At 41.5% G+C, this 21,789-nt stretch overlaps 2 protein-coding genes across 4 annotated transcripts in view; one reads left to right on the forward strand and one right to left on the reverse strand.

The window, feature by feature from the left end:
• Positions 1–21,789, forward strand: part of LOC122342760 (protein Wnt-5b) — a 69,520-nt gene that overhangs the window by 37,785 nt on the left and 9,946 nt on the right. Inside the window, exon 1 of one of the 3 annotated variants that reach the window (XM_043236828.1) lies at positions 10,752–10,974. The exons of 1 other annotated variant lie outside the window; for it this stretch is intronic. The gene's annotated coding sequence lies outside the window, so the exon portion shown is untranslated. Of the gene's footprint in view, positions 1–10,751; positions 10,975–17,177; positions 17,371–21,789 lie in introns of those variants that run through there. One more of the 3 variants, XM_043236829.1, reaches the window with a different exon arrangement.
• LOC122342759 (F-box/LRR-repeat protein 14) lies at positions 4,932–6,704 on the reverse strand. Its single transcript, XM_043236825.1, has one exon. It carries the CDS (start codon positions 6,164–6,166, stop codon positions 4,964–4,966), a length of 1,203 nt encoding a protein of 400 aa, XP_043092760.1. The 5' UTR covers positions 6,167–6,704; the 3' UTR covers positions 4,932–4,963.

A 21,789-nucleotide genomic window follows, 5' to 3' on the forward strand; every position in this document is an offset into this window, starting at 1 on the left:
TCCCTTTCTGAGTGGATTCCGAGCGCCACACACAACACTCACGCCCTCTCTACCACCCACACTCTGAGTAACAACAAATCTCCTGTGCAGTCGGCCTGTAGCCCCGGACACACACGCATGTACTCGTCTGACAGATTACCTTTTAAATTATAAAGCCCAACGTGGAGGCTAACAAATAAACCGGCCTTTCGCAATTTTGTACATTCGCAAGCAGGTTGGCTTCCTGTTTCCCATGCATCTCTTCCCGTTTCGTGCATTTTCGTGCCGCGTCGACCAATCAGCAGCCAGGATGGAAGCGATGCGTTCTTCAGTATACGTTTTAAATCAGCTGTTCAGACAGAATTAGTATTTTTGACTGTAAAAAAAAAAGGTGCGCCTGACAGTTTGAGGTCAAGGATTAACACTAAAATGGGCGGTTTAGAAGCAACAAAGCTTCCAATCACTGGTTGTCTTTTCCCCATATCGTTTTTTGTTGTGCGGTGTGGTTTTCAGTCTCGCACTCAAGTTTCTTTCATGCACAGACCTCCTGCCTCCAGAGTGCTGCCGGAGAGCTGCATTTCACTGCATATGAAAGCAGATACGATCCAGAACATGCGGACCCGTCACCTAATACAATCAGAACAAAGGGGAAAACTGGTGCAACACAAGCCGGAGTCCCATTTTTTTTCGAGAAAAGAGAAAAATAGAGTTTAAGTTTGTGTGCGTGTGTGTGTATGCGTCTGATAGGACTGAGATGGCAAACACTCCCTAGCAAGACACACACACACACACACATCCGCCAAGTCACACAGTTTTCCTTTATTTTCCTAAATTTTGCCTAGAATTTGAACAGCGTCTGTGGATTTTTGCGCCTGTACGGGTCATTTTTGCAAATTTGTTTCTGTCTCCGCGTGTGTGTGAAGGGTGGGGCGAGAGCGACAGATTGGGTCTCCTGGCTCCGGCCCCTCTTTACTCACACTTCCAGCAAGGTCACATGACACCAGTCAAACTCTGTCACAACCTCACCGGGGGAGAGCTGGCAGCGACAAACCAGAGCAAACCTGGACGACACACACACACACATCTACTCGCCTTAAACCTACCTTTTCATCTGGCTGCTTCAAAAAAAAGCGCTTGACGTACAGTTTGTGCAGTAAACCAGTTGTGCGCTCGTAAAGATGCCATATGGCCGTCATCCAGTCCACAGTGTGAAAAGACCGCTGTGGATTAGTTCTAATGAGAAGTATGACTAAAACCTGACAGCCATGCGAGACAGGTAGCCATCATACGCCTTTTTCACCACTTAATTCCACTCTTTTCAAACCCAAATCTCTCTCTGCGCACTGAGTCACAAACTTTTGCATCAGCTCTTGCTGACAGACTCTTCAGCCACAGAAGAATCTGGTTAATCACCAACATGTGACTCTAAAGTTAAGCTTTATAAAGTCCCGTTTCAAAATTAAATGAGTATTGTAAGTCCTGTACAAGCTCCATCGAGTATTTATGGCAATGTTTTCCTCTTAAAACAGCAGAAATCTGGGCTACAATGGAAGTTAATGGGTCCAATCTGTAAACGTTAATATACTGTTTCAATGCACTATAAAATGAAAATAAAAAATGTGCTGTTAATTTTCTGTCGGAGAATTGTCGAAGTTATGGACAATTCTGTTATATGTGAAGTCAAAATGAAGATAAAGCAAAAAACTAAATCAATACAGAAAAATTTGATATTTGTGTAAATATGATTTTAGCATGCAAGAAAAATCACTTGCTATGCTTGTTGACTTAATGTTTTTTTTTACTTCATAGCTATTACAGTGTAATAAACTAAAAACTTTTTCAACCACTTTACAGCTCGAATCATGCAGATTAAATTAAATGTAAAAACAATCTCAGATTATTCCACAAAAAACCTTGCCATTGTATGATGCTGTTATAAAAGAATTAAGACAGAAAGATTTAATTATTATTTTTGTGGTAACAAACATTATGCTAAAAACTTCTATTGATAGAAAAAAAACTTCTGAACGGAGATATTACTTTTTGTTTTTGAGTTAAAAGATTTTCTGTTGCTTAATTTGTACACAGAGAGAAAGTTGAGTCTTAAGTATTTGAATGAAGCAACAGATTGTTCTCTCCGCTCATGACCTTCTCATTTGGCCTGATGCAGTTGTTCTGAACGAATAAATAGCAATGCCACACACAGAGACGCAAAACTAAAGCATCTCTCATGTGCCATGTTTGCTAGACGGTGCCGGCCTCCTTAAGTCAGACAGGGTTCTTGCACCGCATATTTTTTTTTCACAGAGCAAAGTCAAACAGTGACTCACAAATTCCTGTCCATTTTCCAGCGATGTGGCAGGCACGGCTTCCAGCCACCTTTCCTATAACCCTGACCGAAAACAAATCAGATTTTCGTCGCGATTTTCAAATCAAACGATAAGCGACTTTTATCAGATGATTCGATTTTTTTTTGATTTGAGCAAATCACACGGACCTACTAAAACGCCTTTAACTCCAGACAGGAGCAGAATAACCTCCGACCCTTCCACCCCCACCTTTCTGGAACATTCAGAAACTTCAAAGCCCCTGACTGTAACCCAGAGACACCTTCAACCACAGGTGCTGGGAGAGCTATACAGGTCGCTGCTAATGTTCCGACTGCTTTGTTAGAATTCCCAGCAGTAAAACCGAGCCGTGTTTTTATCTTTAAAAAAGGTGGCGTAATCTTTTTTTATTCTACTGGGTTTTTCTGCTCCGCGTGCTCGGTTCAGCGAAATCATAAAATATCGCGTCTTTTATGACTTTAAAGAAGATCTATGCGAGCAACATATCCGAACGTCTGACAAACAGCTCCAGTTGTAAAAATGCAACAAAAAACGTAGCTCCGGGGGAAAGAAAGAGAATCTATGAACTCAGCGAAGTTAGTAAAAAGAGATGGCGGTAACCTTCAGAAGGGCTTAAATTCTCTCTCATCAAGCGCTCGGAGCCCCCATTTAAATCCTCCACCCCTCTGGACGGTGGAGGGGAGCAAAGACTAAAGCTTAAATGCTTTGAATGATGGTGAGGAATGTTTAAAAGTGTCTGTTTGAGGAAAGGGGGGTGGGCCGGGCCGTTTTTTTTTTTTTTCTGGTGGTGGTGGTGGGGACTCCGTGGGACAAACCCCGTCTCTCAGATCTGGTATGCGTGACTGAGCAAGGAGAAGAAAAAAAAAAAAAATCCTAAACCTGGCTTCTTAACTTGGGGGAAACAATGGCAACTGTTGAGAACAGGATTTATAATATTTCGCTGGGTGAAATGCAACCGCTATTAATAGCTGCTAAATTGATATCAGGTGCTGTAACAGTACGCACATCATTGCATTGTAAAAGAAGCAGCATTGCCGTTTTAACACCCTCTAACTTGCACAATTAAAAGGAAGCATCCATTTTGTTGCAGTTCATAAATAATGTAACAAACATGCATGCCCTTAACACACAAATATCACTTCCGGCGTCCTCCAAAGCGCTCGTTTCTCAAATCCACAACATTGGCAATCGACCAAATATACCCCTAACCCTATTACAGCGGCATTATCTGCGATGCTGCCTGAACGCCGTGACGTTTAGCGTCAAAAGGACACGGAACCAAACCGAATGCACGGATTTATAACACAAATCACAAGCAGCAAAAAACCTTTCCCCACAAACGAAATTCAGAGTGGCTCTTTTATTTATATAAATATCAACTTTAATGTTTTTACCGTAAGAATATAAAACATTTTAATTTGGGATTCTTTTTACAAATACATTTACAGTACATTAGAACACAGTAGCTTCTCAGCAGGACTCAATACATGTTGCAGGTCGATACATCATGGTACGTATATAGGCCTGACATGCATTTTGCGTGTTACCCTCGTTTCGACCATGTCTTTTATATGTAAAGTTGAATATTATTGTATTTAAAACAGACGGATTGTTTTATAACACGATGTGCCCCGTTTCAGTCACGTGAAGAGGCAAACAAGGCGTCAGGAGAACTGCCAACGGGTTTTTTTTCTTTTTAGGGACAAAATTCACTTCAATTTGAAGTACAACGCTCTGAATAACAGCCATTAATTAATATCTGCTTACATAAGCATAAATACATCAGCAGAGGGAACCTCTTATTCAAAGCAGGAATTAAAGGCTTTCAGGCCTGTAAAATTGAGCAAAAACTAAAAGAGATCGGAAATATAAAAGCTTAAGTGTACAAAACCCAGTATTTTTGCATAAGGGTAGTTGACATAAAGCATGTCCATGAGCTTTTGCAGATTTTATTCTCGTAATTTATACCGACCGCTATTTTTTTTTTTCCTCTGTCATTTTTAATCGCTACTTAATTTTAAATGGTCCTACGGTGTGATCAATTATTTGTTTTAAGCACAAATATTGCATGTAGCCTCTCGGTTAATGTAAGATCACAAAACGGCGTTGTTTAATAATGACAAAGGCCTAAAACATTTTAAGGTGAGCTGTCACATCACATGGCGCTGGCGAAACTGCTTGAAATTTGATGTCAACTACCCATAGACTTTTTTTTGAAACCTCATTTGTCGAAAGAAGGAAATAATTATAATTTAAAAAAAAAGGTAGTCTGAATGATCCATCCTTTCTTTCTGCCTTTTTGCTTTCCTCGAGCCAAACACGAGATAAAGGGGGAGGGGGTTGTTTTTCTAGGCACAAATTCTCATTCTTCTTAAGAATAACAATATAATACATCTAACGAGGTAGCCAAAATATCGCGATACTCGGGGAGAAGGAGGTTTAATATTGCGATTTGTTAAGAGAAAACAAAACAACTTTTCGTGTGTGTTAATAGCAATAACTGACACATGTATCACATTCAGCATTTTAAGCCTCTTTTTATGTACTTTGCTCTATTGAAATTCACCCATCCCCCCTTCCTCCCTCCCTCCCTCCCTCCTCCTTCTCCTCTCCCTCCCTCCAAAACCCCCCAAGTTTCACCTCACTTTCTCACTTTCAGTCATCTGCCAAAGGCCCAGGTTCAAAACTTTAAGGCAGGGGAGCTGCGTGATCCTCTCCAGTCCCCTCTTAGTGATTTTCGTACATCCATACAGATCGATGCCGGTCAGTTGCGTCAAGTGGTCCGCGATCAGCTCCAGTCCTTTGTCTGTAATCCGCACGCACTGGCCGATGTTAAGCGTCTTCAACTCGTGCATTTGGCGCACCATCCTGTTGATGCCGTCGTCGCTGATGTGGCACGAGCACAGCGACAGCGACTTGAGCTGGTACAGGCCCTGCGCGATGTAAGCCAGGCTCTGGTCGCCTATCTTGTCGCAAAACGACACGTCGAGTCCGGAGAGTCTCAACGTGCCCATGGCGAGGTGCATGATGCCCGTGTCGCTGATGTTGTCGCACGAACGCAGATTAAGGCTCCACAGGCTCGCCATGTGAGAGAGGTGGATCATGCCGGCGTCCGAGATGCCCCCGCAGAAACTCAGGTTGAGCACTTTGAGCTTGGTCAGGCCTTTCGAGATGTGCTTGAGAGACAAGTCCGTCAACTTCTGGCAATCCTGCAAGGTCAGGTATTCCAGGCTGAGGCAGCCCTCCGCCGCGCTCCGGGTCATGCCAGCCAAGTGCCCTATGCCCACGTCCGACACATGCCGGCAGCTCCTCAGGTTGAGACTTTTGAGTCTGTGCAAACCCCACGCGATGAGCAACAAGCCCGTGTTCGTGATGTTACTGCAGCCGCCCAGCTCCAGCACCTCCAAGTTTTTCAGATACTGCGCTATTCTGCCCAAACTGGAGTCCGTGATCTGCTTGCAAAGGCTCAGATTGAGCACCCTCAGGGAAGGGATCTCCTGCACGAACGCGTGCCCCAGGCCGTTATCCGTTAAGTTATAGCAGCCGCTCAGATTCAAGCTCTCGATGTTGGGCATCCCCTGGATCACGTAGCTGAGGCTGCGCCGCAGGCTGAGGATCTGAACGCGCCGGATGCCCCGCGCCTGGAGGCTGGGGAACAGGGACGGATTCGCTCGCCTCAAATGCAGCTTGGCTTCCACCCCCCTCCACACGGACTTGTGGTAGGATGCGTCCCTCCACGCCGTGCAGACCTGGGCCACTCTGCCTTGGTCCCTCACGTCCAAGTAGCTGAAAATCATGGCTAAAATCTCCGGGAAGAGACACGAGATGTGCGTCTCCATCTTCCAAACGCGCTCAAGAAAACAAACGGCGGTAAACCCCCACCAACGGTCACCGTCGCGGCTCGTAGTCCCCTCAGGAGAAAAAAAGGCTTTTAGAAAGCTCCTCAAGCTTTTCCGTTTGCATTTAACTGTGTGAATCGTCAACTCCCCGTCCCGAGTGATCCTTTCAGCGGCGTAGGAAGGATTCAAAAGCAAAAAAAATGCCCCCAAAAGACGCTTGATCCGATTCAGACCGACAGCGATCGGCGGTCAGGCAGCGCTGCTGCCCGTTTGGCGCTTTGATAATAGTCTTCGCTCGACCCGGGGATCCAGACGGTCGTACATTTTCAAAAGATGTCTAAAACTGCCACAAACCTCGGGAGAAAATAAATTCAGTCCGCTATCAGATAAAAGAGTGAGGTTTCGTTTCGCGTTTGTGCTCCGCTCGCACTCATTGCCAAGCCGAGGGGCTTCCTGCTGCCTTTGTCTGATCTTTTCAAACTGACTTGGCAGGGCCGCCAGCACAGAGCGGCTGCGGGGGAGGCGCGCATATTTAAACCCGTCAAAACCGCGCAAATTGTTTAGGAACAGGCTGTAACTTATAAAACGGGACGGCATGTGTTTGTAGTTATTGTCCCAGCCCGTCTTCTGTTTTCCTCTAAACTGTTACGAAAGAGATTCGTGTTGTGGGTGTTTGTCGCCCCCCTTTTCGAAAGCAAAGTGGTTTCGCCCAACTCAGCTGGAACAGTAAGAATAGTTCCCCTGGAAACCAACTTCTTACAATTCAGTTCACTTTACCCTTAACCCTTCAGCTTCCGTGTCAGATGCTGGTATTTTTTGCAGTGTTTGTTTCAGTTTTATTTATTATTAGAGTAAAGTTACTTCTTAAAGTGACACGGCGTGGCAATGACTGATGTTTTAGGTGCATTGAAGAAGCAAACAAACAATAGAAAGTGCTCATTTTAAATGGCATAAATGTAATATTTTGTTAGATAATTATTGCTTCGGTTTTAAATTTAATCAAAAAACGGATGCACGTATCTTGCCATTCATTTATTCATTATTTCAGTCGTGATTCTTTATCTATTATATACAGTCATAACTTTGTTCACTTCTTGCAGGCTATGTATCACTAAACAAAAAGGCGTGCAATGTTATGCTCTGGCAGTAACAGTTAGCCTTTTTGCCCCGTCAGTCTTACGTAAGGTGGTTTTTATTCCACCTTTTGCATATTTCCCCGTCTTTGGGCCCCAGGCCCCCCTCTGTGGGCTCTTTGGCATTGTTAGCTGATATGACGGGAGCATTTGCAGAAGGTACTGGAGTGTAGCAGAAAGAAGGAAGAAAAGCAGCACACACACGTTTGTGTTTACAAAAGAAAATGCAGCACAGCACAACTGACAGCACAAGTCCAACCCTCCCCACTCCGGCTTTCTGTCTGTCTCGAACCTTCTTTCTACCTCACCGAACGTCTCTCTCTCTCTCTCTCTCTCTCTCTCTCTTTTCAATAAATGTCACTTTTTTCCATCCCCCTCCTTCCGCTCTCACTGGTTCAGGTTATAATTGTGTAAAGCAGAAAACTCTATCCAGCATTACTTCAGAAGTAGCACACGGTGCTGAAAGTTCTCTTGAAATCAAAATGCATCCTATTCCGTGTTCTTACTGTGTTCACTTAATAAAGGCACATTATTATTAGCTCAGAAAGCCTTGTGGACAGCTCACTGACTTATAGTACCTTTGCCCTACGGTTGTCCTGAGTTCAAATCCCGACTCGAGGACCTTTCCCAAATCTTGCCCCATCTCTCTACTATTTTACCTCTGATTTTAGTTCTGATCTATTCTATCATAATAAAGATGAAAATGGCAAAATAAATCTTTACAAATAAATAAATAAACATTATAAAAGCAATGCAATAATACAAAAAAAAACATTTTTTATTGTTTTTGGTTGTTTGGTTTATTTATTTTAGTCAAATTATTTAAAAATTTAAGATGCATTTACTAGATAAAATATATTTAGTCTTTGCTTTGAGTAAAATGATCAACCAGTGGGATGAATAAAATACTTTTTGTTCTCGCACTAGCAGATAATTTTCCTTATTTTCAGCAAAATGCACTTAATTTAGATTTTTTTTTTTCCCCCTTCGGGATACAAGACTAAATATTTTGGCTTATTGATTAATTGCATCTCAGTATAAGAATTTTTAGATATTTTGACTAGAAACAAGACAAAAATACGGCGTAAGATAAGCCGTTTTTGCACTGAAGTCTTTAATCAAACCTCGCTCCGTCATCCTTCTTATTTTTATCATCCACTTAACCAGATCATCTCTGAAATACGTCAGATTACTGGAATAAAACAACGCTGCGGACTCCGTCTCACGCTGACGTGGAGCTGAATTCATGCGCTCGCTCTGACGGACAGGTCCTGGGCTTGTATGGTGGACAGATGAAGGGCTCTGAATGCTCTCCGAGCCCCGGTGCCCAGCGTGTAAGAGGGCGAGAGGTCTGTGACAGCGGCCCCTCTCCCTGGCTCCTCCAGCCGGCCTCACCGCCAGAGAGGAGGGCCGCTCCAGAACTGCACTGCTGTGAGTCAGAGACTCTCAAAGCAGGCCCGCAGAGCCAAAAGCAGGATTCAAGCTGCTCCTGGAAATAAGCAGAGAGAGAGAGAGAGAGAGAGAGAGGGAGGAGGGGACGAGCGAGAAAGCAAAGGGAGGGGTTTGATTTAGAAAGCAGGCGAAAGCTAACAATTAAAAAAGACGCAGAGCGACGGCGCTGTTAATTTAACAGTTTACGATCATTCCGGCTAAATTGCACCAAGTGGAAGCAAAACAGAAGGCGAAACGGAAAGCGTTTAAGGACGTTCTGATCCCGAAGTGGAAGAGAAACAAAAGATTGCAGCGAAGGAAAGTGAAAATGAAGCCGGGAGCCGGTGAGAACTGGAAGGACAAGTGCTACATGCAAATGCGAAGGTGTTGTAGGGCCTTGCAAAAAAAAAAAAAAAAAAAAAAATCTGTCATGTGATTTGATGTGCTGATTCAGGGGAGGGAGATAATTGGATAATTGCATGCCACAGAACTGCGCTGATAACTGCGCTTGGGGCAAGCGTTTCCTAGGAGACGTAGGCATGTGTCAACATGCTGTTGAAAGCTGACACCTCATGAATAGATTTTAGGCTACTTTGTAGTTTCTCTCTCGCTTGGCTCCTTCACGGAATCGTGTATGACTCCAATCTGCTTTTTTGTTTTGCAAGCGGTGGCAGTTTGAGGAGAGATTTTGGCGGATGTAACTCGCACAAACGCTCGCATACATCCAGCTCGCTGAATGGGCTTTTCATGAAATCAGACAACAGTTTCTTCTACAGCAGGGGAAGCTACGTTACTCTATTCAAATCAGGTCGAATCTCCCTAGGAGCTGCAACCCCGTTGGGGTACTACAGGGGAAGCACCAGGAAGCCGATGCTCTCTGTGTCTGTGTAAAGAACAGGCGATGATGTAATACTCTCTCTGCATATAATGCATTGTAATGGTAATACCACTAGTGATGCCAATTGAGCAAATCCCTTTATTTTCCCGTAACGTTTCAATTCTGTGCTCTGTTTGTGCACTTTTCTCTCATATGCAGCCTGACGGAGTGCAAAGTTTGATTTCTGATGCTGTTTCAGAAATACAGCAGTATGTAGTTTGATGCAGAAGGCAAGTAAGAGATGTTGATTGCATATTTTATAGATATAAAACTGTATTGGTTTACGTGTGTAGTGCAAAAATCTGAGGCTGCTAGTGAAAATATTTCACTTTTTTGTAGTAATTTAAAAACGCAGCTTTTTTAACTACAAGTGTTTTTGATTACGCTTTATAACAATGTAATTTTTTCCATTACAGATCCTAACAATGACAAATCAAAATGTTCAGTTTTAATAACAATAATCTAATCTAAATATATAATCTAAAATTTAAGCACCCACACGCACACATACAATATATGCCTGAAATATTATTACAATATAAAACCATTTGCTTCTATGTTCTTCTATAATTAAAAAAATAGCATTGTATATAAAAATTATACCAATAGTCATACTTTTTTTATTAACATGTACAGAGGAATTTATTATTTAATAATAACCTAATAGTAATTAATCTAAACAAACAGAATATCTAAAAATATATATGCTATATAAAATAATAGATAAATACATGCAGTATATGTTACAATAATATTTTGTAACATTTTAATAATAATATATAAAATAATTTTCATTATATAATTAGAAATATATAAATATATGAGAATTAAATGTAAAATTTTATTATTCGACTATTTATTTTCTGTATATTATTTTTAATAATAATATAAATATATCATCTAAACAGCTGAACATTTACACCGTAGAATAAATTCAATTTTTAATATATATATATAAAAAAAAAAACAGTTCTTTTATATAGTTAAACTCTTTTGTTGTATCTTTGATTAAATAAATGCAGTTTTGCTGAGCAAAAGAGACATAGGCATGTGCATACATTTTTTTTTTTTTTTTCTAGCTTGTCTCAGACTCTTAGCCCCATTGTATTTTTTGAAGTTTTGCCCTTTTACCCCACCTTTCCTTTCACATCTTCTGTTCTTTCATAGCTCCACTTTCTTTCCCTTTTCTTTCTCTCTCTCTTTTCTCTCTGTATGCCTGGAGCCCACAGCCAGGTGAGGCCCCTCCAGAGAGTAATTACAACCTGAAACAGAGATCGGAGCCCTGCGGCGCTCACCATCAAAGCAGTCGTAAGGAACAGCCCGGGCTAATGTGCTGAAGAGGAGAGACACTGACAGGGCAGAAAGCAGTGGGTTCATCAAAACACACGCACACATACAAAAAAACACCGAGCTCAACCTCTCTCTCATAGCATGACCGACAATAACAGGCCGTTTGGCTGCACAATGGTCACAGTGCCCACCTGGGACCTTCAAGAGACAAAATAGAGAGCAAAACAGACAGAGAGATGACTGAATTAGTCTGCTGCATGTCCGGGCCTGGAGAGAGGGAGGAACTAGGAACGCATTGAAAAGTGTTCTTCAAACAACTGTGTGACTCAAGGGCAGAATACACACACATCAGCCACCCAGATAGTAAAGCCCTCAGCATCAGGGGCCTTTGAGACCCAGCGCTCGATGTCATAGGTCCCGCACCCACAAGGAGAGGTTACTGTTAATGCGAGCTTTAGCAGTGAGGTCATGAGCCATAAGTGTTTAGTGGCCTGTTTTATCAACAAAGACGGTTTGCAGCCTTTGAGAAAATGTGCTTCGCGGAAGTATTTAGGCCCGTAAACCATCTAGGTTGTTTTAAAGAACTGACATAAGCTTGTTTATTTTCATTTTATGCTATTTATTTTAGTTCAAAGTCAATGCAGTATGTTCGGGTAACGCTTGAAGCCGTTAGATAGAATGCATTATATAAATAATTTATTTTAATATCTTTTTAATTTAAAAACAAAACATATTTTTCCCATTATTCTAACTCATCAAGAGATTCAAGAGACTTGACTTAATGCATTTTTATTTTTTGAATATAATAATTAATATAATTAAGATGGAATTGCTTATACAGTCAATTTGATAATACTTATGAGCAACTGAACTTAATTTCCCAAGTTAAAGTCTTGTAAGTTAGAGTATTGAGTTCAGACAAAGTTGAGAAACACTTCGATACACTAATGATTCGGCCTTTACCTTTGAATCATTAAAGTAATTTTCATCTTTTCTAGATGAAACCCAACAGTTAAGGCATCATTATTCAGGTTGTGAACCTGCCACAAAAATCAAGACTAATAAGCATTCCAAAGAAGTTAAAGCAAAGCGAATGCATTTTAGAAAATGGCTACAAAGTAATGCCGCAGCCCCAGTGGCCTATTGTTGGTTTAATTATCGAGAAGTAATCGTTTCTCAAACTGTCTGCACAAAGAAGGAAATCTGTGCCATCTAAATGATTGCTCAAAAACAACCAAGTGAAAGCAAGTTTGGGGTTTGCCAAAAACGTAATTGTGACTCCGTTTGCGGTGAAGGAAAAGTTTGTCTTGTTAGACAAGGCCAAAATGAAACTTTTCAGCTAAAATCTGAACTAATACGTATGGTGAAAATCTAACACTGCCCACACAGCAAAAAAAAAACATCACATTTACTGTGAAGCATGCTGGTGATAGCATCACACCGTAAGGCTGTTTTTCATCAGCAGACACTGGGCATCTTGTTAAAAGAGAAGAATGGATAGTGAGGGAAAGAATACAGGGAAATATGGCAGAAGGGCCTGTTTCAAAAACAGCAAGCAGCAAGGTATATTAGTACGTGTATAGGAACAGCTCAAGAACAAAAATACATATAGTCATACATACATACATTTTTTTATTAACTATAAAAATATATATATATAAGGTTAAGGAAGTAATCATTTCACACAAAAATGGTTTGTAATTTACTTTATTAATGGGGAGTCATTTTGCGAGACACTGAATATCTGTGCATGCGTATTCCCGTTTATTTTTGGTTCATCTCGCCATAGCTGTCAGAGAGTATCTCTTTAGAGAGTGTTGATTGTGGAGAAGAAAGCCGAGCTGTTTGTCTCAGTGCTGGGACTCAGAGACAGCCGTCTGCTGACGGAGCACCGAGCAGCTGTGCTGCCCTCATAATAACAATAATGAAAACCTAAATAATTGATACATTCGCGCAGAAATGCATTGTTTGCATTTGAATTAAACATTACAAGAAGGTGTATTGTGTTTGATGGAGGAAAGAGAAGTTTTAAGCATAAAGGGCCGGAAACGCAGAACCTGAATGCAGGGATTAGTATGCCGCCGATGTGCTGACCTGCAAGTCTGGTCTGGTTTGTTCTCCTTCTCTTCCTGCGTGGTCCCTTTTTGCCCATCTCCTGTTCTGCGTCTCTGCCTCTTGCCCCCTCCCACCCCGTTGCTGTTCCTCTCATCCACTTCAGGAAAGTGGGCTGCGCTTGCGTCCCGAGGGGTTGATCCGATACAGGTCAGGTTAATCAATCCAGGGGGAGTGAGAGGCAGTGCTGGGAGTTTTAATCAGGCCGAGACTGTGGAGACTCCGACCTCTCCACCCTCCAGCTGCTTGCTTCAAGCCAGTGTGTTTGTATGTGTGGTCACGTTTGAGGACTTGTCCTCTTTCCTCTCCCTCAGCATGTGTGCTCATGTATAAGCAAGGCTGCAGAGCATTTCTGTACTTCCGTCTATCTAACCGCGTTTTGACCGTGAGTTTGATTAAATACATTGACCATACTTCCTTCTTTTTTCCCCTCCTGGATGTCCTGGCCAGGATTTCTAAATTGGCTAAAATGTCTAAGTTTTGGATGAAGGTGAAGACATTGCACATGCGAGAAGGCCGAAGCGATGCAAATATAAATACATATACCGGGATGCTGGCAAAGCCAGAATACAAGAGGAAATTTTAGACGGGGCAAGTCTGGGAAAAGAGTCATTCTAGATTTTTTTTTATTATTTATTTATGGAGTAAGAATATAAATAAATAAAAACATACAAAACATATAAAATCAGCTGAATAGCGGTTATATTAGTTATCTTCAGCAACTTAAATGAACCCAGCTTTAGTACTTTAAATTAATTAAAGATTATTATAATTGAAAAGCGAAGTAGCTTATCAATTCTTGCTATAAACAAGCCATTAACTGACCTTCAATGACCTTAATTAACTAATTTGCTGCTTATTAATAGTTAGTAAGGTCGTTGTTAAGTTTAGGTATTAGGGATGTAGGGATTAGGGATGTATTTTCTTTATTAGCACTAATAAATGGCTATTAACTGTAAAGTGTTACAAGAATGGGAATTGCATTGATCTTGTTTATTAAACCTGTATCACAATCCAAAAACAAAATCATTTTCGTGTATATATATATATATATATATATATATATATATATATATATATATATATATATATATATATACATTTGTATAACCACATTTAGAAAATACATAGTAATACAAGATTCTCTCTGATTCATTGTCATAAAAACAGCATAATAGTGATTAACCCCTGTCTTGAACGTACTAATATAATAACTGCTGGCATAATATTGATCAGGTCTCTTTAGGAATAACAAATGTGCATAATTTCGAAAGTCACGTTTGCACTTGATAACACAATTTGCAGTTCTACAAATTAACCCTGGATTGTCTGCCATCTTTGATGTGCGATAAGACCTTTCCTGTGGTGAACGAGGGCTGGGGAGAGGGAGGAGAGGAGGAGGTGCTAGGGAATGGAACGGGCTCTCCAGGGCAGCCCAAGAGGACTGATGGGCAGCCAGCGGCCTGTCAGCGTGCCAGGACCGATGTGGGCACCGTGCCCAGGCTGACAGCGGCCTTCGGGCTGCCTGGGGAGCGAATGAACCCCCTATACTCTACTCAGATAAGAGTATGAGACGTAGAGTGAAAGAAAGGAGATGAAGAAAGCAGCATTATATACGTAACTGACCTGTATACTCCAGACAGATTCATCCAGGGTCAGATGAGCAAAGTGCATCCATTGACTTGTTTGACCCCAAAAAAACAGGATGAAGCCGTTCAGTTGGCGAGCTTTTTACTGTTTAATCAATGCCTGTTCACCCAATGCATCTGACAATGCTCTAATTGTGACTGTTGGATCCTGGGGTTTAAGTGCATTGCTCAAATGCACAGTAATGAGTGAGCAGGATTGCGGTTGCAGTCACTTGTAACCACGTCCCGGGTCGCATACCTCTCTCAAGCAATCTTGTGATTATATATGGGATGTAACATGGTTTTTATTAATGCTTTAATGATTTTAGTCATGCTAGTGTTAATTTATCCGGAAAAGGTCATAAATGGCTTATGCATAACCAAATTGAACATTCGCTTCGGATGCAAAGACCGCATACGGTCTCTGTATTCCTCGCAAGATCTAGTCTGACTGCGTAGCATTTTATGTAATGGAGAGAAGAGGCCAGTCATTTCTAAATGTATCTAACGAAAACGTGTTTTTCTTGTGAAATGGGTTTTGTGTGGTTTGCATGTGAACCTGTAAAACGTGGGTTTTTAATGAGCTGTTTTTTGATAGTTATTGCACGCAGTGAATGCACTGACATGCATGATGTTGCACTGATTATGCTTAATAAGCTGACAGCATGTAAGGTCATGTACATGCCTAGAACTGTGTGCTTTCATGAGGGAAAGGTCATAAACGGTGTACGAAGAACCCTATCACAGTTAGATTTTTGCCATTACATTTTTCAATTAAAAGGTCACGGCTTATTCTTTGTAAACCTTAAACATGGTTAATTATGCAAACCTGTATCCAGCACAGAATTAACACAAAAATAATAACTTTTAAAATAAAATAAAATAAAATTTTGCTTTTTATCTTACAGTTTAGACTCTTAGAGTTGTGAAATATATACTGAGAATTCAGTTTTTTCTTGCAATTCGTATCTCATACTTTGTCTACATTTAGCTTATACCTAGAAATGTAGACTTTTTTTGTTGACCTCCTAGTTTACATCAGGTTTTCTCACGATTGCAAAGATTATGTCTCACAACTCAGAGTTACGGTAAAAGTAAGAATTGTGAAATAAAGTTGCAGTTAACCTTTTTTATTCTTTTAATTTGGGGCGGGCTTCCTTACATTGTTACTCTGTAATACCTTTGATGCAAAAACTCGATTTTCGACCTAAATCTTTTCAAGGACAGATTTTTGATAGCATTTCTGATCTTAACAGACCATTTTCAGGTTGTTATTGAGTTGTTCATGTAAATGTGTTTCGTGTTTATTTTAGTTTGCGTTTGCTGAAAGAACAAGAATATGACCCAAACGCCTCCAGTGCCATTACACCATCACCCCTCAAATCTATAACATGTGCTGTGTCCCCCTCGGCCCTGGGGGGACTGACCCCAGGCCCGTCCCGTCCCGGTGAAGAGCGGCTGTCAGGACACCCTCTTCCACCCCCGCCATCACATCAGGAACCTGGCAGACACATGGTCTATCCAGCAGCTACAGGCCCCTGACTGCTCCGTCCATCTATTTATTAGGGAATAAAGTAGCTCTAACAGCCCCTGCGCTTTTATAGCAGGATCCCTGCTGCTTCTCCACACTACACCAAGTCCTATCAGACTTCTTACTGGGAACAAATTGACGGAGAGGAAGGAGGAAGGAGAGAGTGAGAGGGGCCGTGTGCGTCATAGAAGAGAGAGTGACTGATGTGTGGCCAGTTTGGCCTGTGTCTGGTTTCCTGAGCAGTCAGTGCAGAAAGCCATATGGGTTCAGAGAGAGAGAGAGACATGCATTCACTTTCACAACGAGAGCAGCGTGCATGAGTCATCTTCTTCCAGCTTTACAGAGGGAAATGAAATAGAGGGTACAATCCCAGCTTTACCCGGAAAAAGCGGCACAGAAGCTGCATCTGAAGCAGCTCAATTGCCCCCAAAACACGCAGATTATATTAAAAAAATTAATATAAGATTTTGCATGTATAAACATATGAATAAACAAATTCTGAATGATAATTCAAATATAATATGAATAAAAATGTAAATGCATTTTTATCCAAACATTTTTTAATAGTATACAAGTTTAATTACAAAAATAAATATTTGTCTAACAAATACTTCTTAATTTGTTTACTGTGCAAAATATAATAAAAATATATATTTTAAAATATATAAAATAAAAATGTATGTTGCGATAAAGTTTACTGTGTCATTGCTAACTTGACATTTTGGAAGGGTTTAAAAATATATATATATTCATAATTATATATATATATTTTAATACACTAGTACAAAACAGCCATAATAGAGTCCTAAGCAGAGTTACAGGAAGACAAAGAAACAGAACAGTGAGAGAGAACGGCTGGAACAGAGTGAATGAATAACAGAGAGAGGAGCACGACAGGAGGAGGAACAGGGGCATGAAACATCTGAGAAGCAGGTGTAGGATAAGGAAATAAATGCAAAATGGCAGAAGAGAAGCAAAACAAGCTGTGGGAGAGACTATACGCTGAGTAAAGGAAGTGGAAGGCGAGAGGTGGAGGGCAGAAAGGAGACAGAAAGATTGTGGAGCGGGCTAAAGGAGAAAGAAGAGGAAAAATGATGGAATTTCAAGAGCGCACAGTGGGAACGTCAGGAAAGTGTCTCGGAGTGAAAGCGAGCAACATGGGGTGGGAGTGACGGAGTTGACAGTAAAAGAGAGCATGAGCGGTGAGAGGCATTGTATGTGTATGTTTGTGTGTGTGTGTGTGTGTGTGTGTGTGTGCGTGCAGCCCACATGTCTTTGATTTGGGAGTCTGCCTGCAATCTGGGTTAGTCACAGACAGCGTTATGGAGAGACGCTGCAGTTTTAATGATATACAGCAGGCTCGCTCACTCAGACACCTCAGCACACAGATCTGTCAGGCTTGCCTCGCCATTGATCTCCCAGCGGCTGCCGCAAAGCACCCTGGGAAACACAGCTGGACCGGTTAACCCCACCCCCAGCACGTGTAGAGCCCCCTCCCCGTCATTTCCAGCGTACCCCCGAACCACATGGCGTTGTGTGTGAGGAAAGAGGGGGGCATTTACAGTACGTGTGACTCAACGGGGAAGCAGCGAGTTTTACAGACTTGTGAACACTTTGGTTATTATAAGTGCTGTGAATTCACAGCCAGAAAGCTGCTTCGCATATGACTGTTTGATGCCGTGTGATTAAAAGCTTTCGCTCTTTATTCCGTGCCTTTCGTTTTTCTCTGCGTGCGCAGAGACCGAGGCATTGGGCAGACTGTTTTGATTAGTGGCTGTTTTTATGCTACTCGGGATCTTTGGTATGGGTGGCATCTTTTCTCTTTCAGTCTCTCTGTCTCTCTCTCGTTGGCGCCGGAGCTCTTTGTGCTCAGTTGTGTAACTGGAGGATCATCACAGAGTTCAAGAGCTCTCCTGAGCTTTAGCCAGGTTGTCTTCATCTTCGCTCGCTTGCACATTTACACACACACACACACACACGCCGTCTGCTTGGCTCCAGTGTTTTCCTTGTCTTCTCTCACCTCTGTTTCTTTCCTGTTCTGTGTCAGACACTGAGCTGTTTACATAATCTGTTCCAAACCTTAAAGGGATGGTTCACTCAAAAAGCAAAACTACTCATGCTGTGTCATTGTTTCTTCTATGGGACACAATGGGAGATGTTAAGCGGAGCATTCAGCCCGCTATTTTAATGAAAGTGAATGGTGACGAGGCATTTTAACAATAGCCACACGATTGATTTTTGTGTGAGACGAAACCAAAATGAGCTCTCAGAGCGCTCTCGTTTGGTCAGTGATGTGGTCAGCTTCGGTCTTCTCGTGCAGTCTTAAAAAATAAAGGTTTTTTTATTGGCATTCATTGGCAACCAAATGACTCTCAGAAATTATTTGGTCAATACTGTAGTCAAATTTGGTCAAAAAATGTTTTTTTAATTGACATCTATGGTTCTGTTTGGAACTTTTAACATCCATGGAAGAAGAAGGTTTCTGCTGAAGGTGCTTTATAGCGAGAAAAAGTTCTTTACAATAGGACAATAGCACACAAAGTCATATGATAGCTTTGTGAGAGGAACAAAACCAAAAAGAGTTCTTGAAGCATTTGTGCAGTTTGAATATGCACAATAACGTGGTCGTATTTGGTTACAAAAATCCTCTCGTACGCGCTTAAAAACAAATATTCTTTATTGGTATCTGTGTGGAACAAAAAGGTTCTTTACAATACAGTTAATAACAAAGTCATATGATAGCTTTGTGGGAGGAACAAAACCGAAATGGTCTCTCAATGCTTATTTGTGCTCATTTGGCCAATAATGTGGTCAGATCTGTTTAAAAATGTGGTCTTCTTCTCATACACTTGATAAACGTTTCTTTATTGATATCTGTGGTTCAATGAAGAACTTTTAACATCAGTCGAACCGTTCCCTTCTTCAAAAGTTTCCTCATAGTGGAAAATCGTCTTTAGATGATCACGTTAAAAAAAACCTTGTTGTTTTTAGAGTCCACAACTTGGAAAATAGCATGCAAATTACTGACGTTTTACGATCATTCTATGTTAGAAAGAGCAGCGCCAACATTCTGTTAAACGTCTTGTTTTGTGTTCCATGCGAGCAAGAAAATAATTCTGGTTGGATGACACGAGTGCGAGTAAACGATGACAGGATTTTCGTTCCAGCACTGGCAGCCGCCCTGCTAATATAAGTCAGTACAAATCTGCAAAGCCTGTACGAAGACGGCATCCAGCTTCTGAAAGCCACTGGATGCTCCGATTCTATTCATGCGTGCCAGTGATGTCATCATTTACCAACCATAGCTGGCAGCAGCACAGATGGCATAGAACAGACCAACAGAGGGAGAACGTGCCCATTTAAGGTCACATTGAAATGTGTATAATTAGCACCGATTTCAGGCAGATTGAACAATGCATAAGCAACGTATATCTGCTCTTACAGGGTTTATAGCTCACTGTTAAGAGGTGACCTGCCAGAGAGGATCGAAGAGGCTCTCAACTCAAAAGACCTCACAGGACTCTTTAAAAATAAAATCAAATTACAGGCAGTGGCGTTTATACACAAGCTCTGGCAATTCAATCTCTTTTTTTCCCAGTATGCATATTTTTCTTAGCACCTACAAAGAGCTTAATGCATACTGATAAGCATGAGGCATCAGCCGTGTATTACGCGAGCATTGCGCTGGGTTGCGCTGCGATTGCATAGACCTCGTGAGAAAACGGAAGTGCGGGTTCATTTCTTGCTAAAGTGCGCCACCACGTGGTGAGAGGCAGTAATACAACCACGACTGTGAACTGTGAATGGAAAGTGAGCGATAGATGAGTTAATTTATAAAATAGGTTTTGTAAAAAAAACTAATTATAATAATTACATGACTTTGCTATTTTTTATTAAGTAATCAAAATTAAATAGCTACATTTACACGTTAAGTAGATTATTTTATACAGAATTACTTATTCAGGTAACTTTTATTTATTCCAGCGCAGTTTCGACTAGTTAAATATATTATTTTTGGTCTTTGTTTTCATAGTTTTTTTTTTTTTATTGCAATCTATGATTCCATGAAGAACAGTTTAACACCGGTGGAATCTTAATAACTTAATAACTGTTCACAAACCAAAACAAAACGGCTCTTCTGTGGCATTGCTGGGGAAATAATAATAAAAATTTGATACTTTATTAATTTATTTATCAAGCGTATGGACTTATTTTTAAACAGTACAATTTTATTTATATTTTATTTTAATTTAAGTGTGTTGTAATTACTTAATCAGTGCGCCAGATGGAGCAAACACCATTTTCTCCTAATAAATGTGAACTCAAACGAACCACTAACAACGTCGTGCTTAAAAATAAGAAATTCGTGAATTTATGCGCATTATCAGATGAACCCGAACCCAGTCTGTTAGACATTGTTTAATATTTTTATACACGATTTACCTCGAATCGTCGTCCAGTAAATCCTAGTGTTTGAAATTATTACAGGATTTACGCTGCATTTACAAAAACGGAAGATCAACCGCATTATTGCAGTGATTCTAAGTAAAATCGAGAGGGTTTATTGCTCGCTGTGCGTCAGGGTCCCAGGGTCCCAGGGTGAGGGAGGGGCGTGAAGACGAGCCCGGGTCTGAGATGTGATGGCTGGGCGTGTGGATTAGAGGAGATGAAAGGGTCCGGAGAGGCGCTTTATCATGCACAGACTGCTCGGAAATTGAGTGGCGTCTCTCACACCAATTCTGACATGTCTGCGCTCAAAAGAGAGGTGTGGGGGTGATGCTGGAATGGCACAGGGATCTCTGCAATTCCCAAACCTTTCCAAGAGTCTGGAGCCGTAAAACACTCATTGTATTTGCATTCCTTACACCGCACTTCTGAAGGATAGGGTGCAATGTGGCTGTTTATGTCTGCAGTGTTGGTTATCAGCCGTAAATTCGTCTAAAACGGGCGTGCTGATAAAACTTTCCCCACATTACATCCCGGTTTAGTCTTGCTCGCTGAAGTGTGAGCGGACATCTCATGCCCAAGCGCGTTTAACGCAACCGCGTCTTTTATGCGCAAAGTGATTTAGAGGGTAGCAGGAGTCGAACTGTCAAAGATCACATGCGTGGCTTTTATTCCTCGCGTCAAACTGGGATTTTTTTTGTTTCCCCCCCGTTCGGATTTATTGCGGTAAACCATAGAGCTAAAAAGAATAGCGATTATACGCATGCGAACTTTAATGGAAGAATGATGTTTTCCAAGCCGTTAACTCTTTTATTCCGTCTCCCTCCGTGAACTTTTGACTTCTTTTGATTTTCATAGAAACGCTTCGCGAGGATCTCGAGCTCCTCTTAATACGTGCGTCGCGTCGTGATTTAGCGTGAGCGCAAAACGCGCAAAACGCGCTCCTGCGCGCCGGAGGATCAAGGCTCATCTGCTGCCCTCTTGTGTTGTTTGGCCGCCCCAAATTCCTCAACAGTTCCTCGGCTTCCCCTCGCGCTCCTCCTCCTCTTCATTGTATCCGCGTCAAAACGAAGGGGGTGCGCTGTAGCGCGAGGAGCAGGAGGGAGGTTTTAAGCTGTGCCATCGGAGCGCAGAGGTGTTAGTTCATATCGAGAGAGCCGGCAGAGACAGAGAGA

This window comes from Puntigrus tetrazona, chromosome 4 (genome assembly GCF_018831695.1).
Source record: "Puntigrus tetrazona isolate hp1 chromosome 4, ASM1883169v1, whole genome shotgun sequence".
In the NCBI taxonomy this organism is placed as follows: Eukaryota; Metazoa; Chordata; class Actinopteri; order Cypriniformes; family Cyprinidae; genus Puntigrus; species Puntigrus tetrazona.

Excerpts from the sequence above, each read along its gene's own strand:
- LOC122342759 (XM_043236825.1), bottom strand. The coding sequence starts at position 6,166 with ATGGAGACGCACATCTCGTGTCTCTTCCCGGAGATTTTAGCCATGATT.